The sequence below is a fragment of the Ruditapes philippinarum genome, unplaced genomic scaffold (genome assembly GCF_026571515.1).
Source record: "Ruditapes philippinarum isolate M1 unplaced genomic scaffold, ASM2657151v2 ctg4005_1_1_1_1, whole genome shotgun sequence".
NCBI classification, from domain to species: Eukaryota; Metazoa; Mollusca; class Bivalvia; order Venerida; family Veneridae; genus Ruditapes; species Ruditapes philippinarum.
Genome location: NW_026860280.1, coordinates 901 through 7167, shown reverse-complemented (window position 1 = coordinate 7167; position 6267 = coordinate 901). Strand labels below are relative to the sequence as shown.

General features: G+C 32.2%; 1 protein-coding gene across 1 annotated transcript; it reads left to right on the top strand.

Annotated features, from left to right (window-relative positions):
- The first annotated feature begins 235 nt into the window (after positions 1-235).
- LOC132759521 (uncharacterized) lies at positions 236-3662 on the top strand. Its single transcript, XM_060751308.1, has 2 exons — positions 236-623; positions 3340-3662. The coding sequence occupies exons 1-2, from the start codon at positions 236-238 to the stop codon at positions 3660-3662; spliced, it is 711 nt and encodes a 236-aa protein (XP_060607291.1).
- Positions 3663-6267: the final 2605 nt, after the last annotated feature.

Below are 6267 nucleotides of genomic sequence, written 5' to 3'. Positions count from 1 at the left end.
TCAACTGAAGCGTACAATTACAAATTTATGTCAAGGTTTAAAAAGTGATGTTTGCTCAAAACCGTTGGAATCTTTTCATTTTCTCCTGAACATCATGAACAACCCACCACAGTCTTATGGAAAAAAACATTTTATCCTCGTTAATTCTCGTAATTATATTAGCGAGCAAATACAAAGTTTGCAGTCACTTGACGAAGTGCATGCAAATATATGACAACTGGCGTAACAAGTCAATATGTTGTTGAAATATTATTCCGTCGTGATACTGTGTTTTTCTTTTGTCAACGGAGAAGAACCTGGAGAACCTAAATGTTTTTCAAGGTTTGACTATGACGAGAAAATGTTAATGAAACAATTAAGATTCGAAGACAAAGTTCAGAAATTTGAGGATTTTATTAATGGGATAAAAGCGCGAGAAGCAAAAGAAAAAGAGAAACGCGATAAATTGTTTGCCTTAGAGTTAGAGAAAGTTAAAAAGTTTAATAACGGAGCAAAGGCCCGAGAAGCCAGGGAAAAAGAAGAACGCGATAAATTGTTTGCTGCAGAGTTAGAGAAAGCTAAAAACTTTCAGAGGCTTATTAATGAAGTAAAGACAAGAGAAGAAAAGGAATTTAGAGGTGGACGTTCTAAGTTGTTTCTCGCAGAGTTTAAGAAATAGCAAACAAGAGAATGCGGAAGAAGTTGAAACACAGAAAAATGTTTACGGTAGAAATGCTCGAAAGTGTGGCGAATTCTAAGATGGAGTTTGAAAACGTTCATAAAAGATAAACGCTGATAATGAAAGGTCAGTTTCAACAGAAGGTTTTACAGAAATGCATATCACATTATTATTGTTACTGGTATATAAGTGATATTGTCCCTTATGATAAATGGTCTTGCATAGCAAATTCTACTTAAACAAATGCTGGAAAAAATTTATATTAAAATTTATCTTAATAATTCTTGTTATTGCAAATAAGTGATATTGTCTTTAATAAAAAATGGTCTAGCTTAGCAAATTCTATTAACTTTAAAAGGTTAAATGCTTGGAAAAAATAACATTTTTTACATTTTTATATTAAACTTATCTTTCATGTAAAATATATAGACGACAACAATATTCTGAAGAATAATGTTTAAGTTTGGATAAAACACATGAGCTTTTATTGTACGAGCTAACATGATGTAATATTTCTTTTTTTTTTTTCTTTTTTTTTGTATATAAGGCAATTTCAATTGCAAAAGAATATGTCCCCGTATGTTATACACGACGAGGCAGTAAACAGTTTTCCAAACTTCTTGACAAACAACTGAACTGACATCAGCGAATCAAAACCTCGAATACGATATCCCCAAAAGAACGCACAAAACGACCAAATTGAACGGCACTGAGAAGTTCAAGTTATGACTGCCTAGCACCGGCTAAAGCAAAAAACAACAATTAAACATGAAAATGTGTCTGTACTCTGTGGTCACAAACCGGACATGCCGCCAATGAATGCATTTTTAGCAAAATTTAAAATTAAAAAAGAAATTGTGTGTTCTAAAGCATCCGGCTTTTTATACATACACCAATTAATAATATGGTCCCGTCGCCTTAATAATATTTATAATTGTCCGGCCTTTTATACATTAACCAGTTTTTCATAATGTTCCGTCGCCGTAATAATATTACAAGCTTCCTTATATCACGTGTATTTATTAATACATAAAATCATGCGGTTCTTTTCCGCCAAATTATCAAATGAATCAATAATTATCGCGAATATGATTGTATATTTGACATAAATATAAAAAAGCATGGAACTCACACCCTATGTTATCATGTCAAGTTGTACACAACGTTCTTCGTTCGGGATATTATTGTGTGTGCTTCTTTTTCTTTTCCAATTTAATAACATTATTTGGGATATCAACATAAAGTGATGAGAGTGTACATACATAGGGTTTATGCCGTTTGTCAAATATACCAGGACTGAAGGGCAATCTCCAATTTTCTCCTTAAACCAATTATTAATACATGCCCAACATCAAATTTTCTTTTTGACTGTTTTTCGTAGCAACGACAATACAAACAGCCAAAATCTTCTGTCACTGAAGTCCTACAGAAACATAATGGCCGATGTATATATTATATCCTGCACTAATCTTTTTCTTTTCACGCTATCAATCTGATAACCTGCATGAAAATACGGTGTCATAGAGCTCCATTTTACATTGTTTTAAGTGTTCTGCATATCCTTTAAATTGAAGAGCTGATTTTTGAGCTAGATCATGAAATCATATATTCGAATACAGCAGGTTACTCTACAAAATGCATGACTAACACCACTCATATCAATATACTTCAATTTCAAACTGTCTCTTATTTGTAAATTTGACCACGGCAATTTAAAACTAGCCAACTGAAACTGTATACTACCTCCTGAGGTATAACGTTTACGTCTGATTAGAAAGTAAACTTTATCTAAATAATTATCTATAATTTATTTATTATTATCACGGTGTCTATATTGCGTTACATTTTGTGATCTGTGTGACAGAATACAAATACAAAATTTTCTATATGTCATATTCTTCACTGATCTTTCCTTCAAAACTATACAATTTTAAAATCAATATGAAAATATGGTGTCCTAGAGCTCCTTTTCACACTGTTTTAAGTATTCTCTATACCCTTAACTCATATATTCGAAACTAACAGTTACCACCTCAAAATGCATGGCTAACACAACTACACTATGTCCACTTCAATTTCAAAATTGTCTCTCATGTGAAAGTTTGACCATAGCAGGAAACCAACACGAAAGACGGTACAATTTTCCATCATGACTTATTGTCCAATTATCTCATTTTGAATAAATTGTAGAGTCCGCTTAATCTACTTATTAAGCCTTACATAGATGTTTCTTGAGAACAATTATATTCTTCCGTAAACTGAAACCTTGTGAATATCTGAAGATTCAAACAGGCGCTCACATTTTCTAACATATGACTATTCCTCAGAAAACTTCAAAAAATTATTTTTGAGAAGAAATTACTACCTGAAATGTGTTTTGTATTGTTTCAGTCGCAAGCAGATTATAAAAGTCACGTGGTTAAGGCAACGTAATGATTATGGCAAAAGAAATATTTGAGATAATATTACTTCTACATTATAAACAATGTACATGTCGCTCAATATTTACCATCATGCCAAATGATATGTCTTTCATCTTTTGCATTATAAGATCAACATAATTATGTTGTTTGGTTTTATTCTGAAATGTAACATAATTTATGTTTCAAGAAACATTCACCTAAATATATCCTTTTATCAGTTTTTAAACCTTTAATGATACAATTCTGTCGTTTTTTTAGGAAAAGTCGTGGCTTTCACAGTGACCCAACCTAAGAAGGGTGCTACATCAACATCTATGTCCTTTACAAAAGTCATTACAAACGAAGGGAACGCGTTTGATACATCGACTGGCAAGTTCACGTGTCCTGTTAGTGGACTCTACTACTTTTCCCTACACATCATCAAAAGACGGTCACCCAGTATCGGCTATGCCGGATGTTACATTAAACTGAACGGAACAGATAAAGTAATAGCTTTCAATAATCCACAGGACGGGTCAAATGGTGCAGACTACGGAAATTTACGGAAGTCTTCGACGTCGGTGTATTTAATAAAAGAATGAAGGTTGGAGAATGTGGTGGACTATAGGGCGCTGTTACCGGTTACAGAATTACCGAGAAACTGTAGATTCAAGGAACGTCATTCAGTGGTTATTTAGAAAGACAAATTCAATAACTTATACGTTATGGTATAAGTACTTTCTAGAATGTGTGTCGTTGAAAAAATGCTCTGAAACTTTTCTCGCGGTTTGATAAAAAAGTATATAACCGGATTTTTAAATAAGCACAGATTATCAGGTTTTTAAAAAGATTTTGACATATGTTCATTCTTGAAACAGTGTGTATTTATTCAAAATACTTTGAAGTATAGATTTTCAAAAGGAATTCGCCTTGTATAAACTTTGAAATTTTGGATACCAAATGCTTTATTTTGTTCACTTTTCAAAAGATTGTTTATGGACTGGTTCGAATCGAATTGTTTTCCCATTTAAGTTTATATAAATCAACAGACCCCTTGTTTGTAGAACTATGTATATATTGTGATTACAATTGTTACAGAATACATATAATGAAAGCGAGCAATCATGATTTAGATCATCGTCAAACCAATAATAACCGCTGAGGAACAATTTATTCTTTTTACCTACAATATTCATGTATATTAGATTACTTAGACATTCAATGCAACAAATCTTCCAAGGAACGACCATAATGTGATGAAAACAACATTTACTGTTTTTAAATGTATATAAAAATTATCATACACTTTGATTTAAATGATCAATTATCAATTAAATTGGTCAATGAGACACCTTCATGTATGGTTTTAATGTTTGAAATGGGGAAAATACAAAATGCGGTACAAAACATATTTCAAGAATACCTAAATGACTCTAAGTACGGTACTGTTGTTTGGAAAAGCAAAAAGACATTAACGTATTAAATTGTCCACAGAAATGTTTTGGAATTTGTTTGGCATACTATTGTAGTGTCGTAAATTTGTACAATGGAGGAATACAAGATATAAACAGAGCATTTGTTTTCTTAGTCTACTGACCAAAGCAATGTGACTGTTGTCTCCACTCGAATGACTTATATATATATTTTTTTTTTAAAAACAGCAGTTAAAGCGACGTAATAGCAGTTCCAGTGTCAAGCTAATTTGAGAATGGCAACGATGAAAGGGAGATAATAATGTTTAATTTAAATGTCTTGAAGATGTATGAGACACACCAATGATTTGAGCAATTCATTCAATGCATTCTTCATTGAGGTATTCTACTATACACTAGATCAAGGAGAGCTAGTCTCAATTCAGAAAACGGATCCCAGGTCTAGAAATTTATGGTTTCTAGTATATTGAAATGAGTTTCAAGTAATCAAAGGAAACATCTTCATATAATTTCACCGAAATGTGCAATCGGTTAGAATGATCTGTCGTTTTCCGGTTAAACATATGTTGGTTAAGCTCCAACATATGGACGCCAATTGAAGAAAATTTTCAAAAAATTGAACATCTTTTTTATCTTCTTTTCTCTCTTTTTTTTTTTTTGTCTCTTTTTTTTCAATTTTATTTTTATTTCCATTTTTTATTTTTTTTATTCATTTGAACTATTATTTTACCGGAAACAAGCACATCATTTTAACAGATGAACATTTCGGTGAACCATATAAAGTTGGCCACCCGTATGAACCGAGTTTGGCTCGAACCAATGATGCCTAGGTTGACAAGCAGACACCTTTAACACTTAGGTCACTTGTCGTGTCTGATTCTACAAAACTAAATCACCGGTCAAATAAGGGCAAATTTCACCACAGCTTAACTTTCTAAATTATGTTTTACATAATTCTACTGTAATTCCTGACGTTAGCTAACATAGATATCGTGGTGAATCTATGTGACAAACACTTTCAATCGGTAAGTAAGCAGATTTTTCATAATCAATTTGGGGAAACTTTATCCGTATCACTTTAAACAAAATCCGTATATGCATTTCCGTGCTTACTTTGGGATTTAAGGTAACAACAAGTATATGTTTAAGTTTTATGTCTACGGATTTTTTGATTTTTTTTTTGAATTGTATTTTGCTTTTTTTGTAAATGATTGGCTTTTTACTTTTCGTCGCAACAACACAGTGCATGGCGACTTTCTAGCATTGCTTATGGGAGAAGACCTCAAGTGCCCTTCTATGCATTATTCAAGGCAGGACATGGGCACCTGAGTAGAACCAAAGACGACCCGTAATCTACCTAAATTCATATGAAACGAATCCAAAGTCACTGCCGAAACTCGAACCACTGACGCCCACTATGATTAAGATTAATTTAAAAGATAAATCAGCATTACATAGAATTGATAACTCTATTACGGTAAAAAATTCTCTATAAATTTCGATTATTTCCTTTTCAGGTGCCTAAGAGATACAGAAAAATAAAACAGTGATGGTTGTTTTATATTTCCTGATTTATTTAGCATTCGACAAACGTAAAGTAAATATAACATAATGATTATATGAATTAATTCTGATAGCTTTCTTACAATGTAATCTATAATTCGAATCAATGTACATTAAAATATACATTTGTACTTCCAAATAATTCTTTACATCAAGTCACAGGGTGGTTTGATCACGTTGATTTAGTTTTATGACTAACTTTCGGTCACCT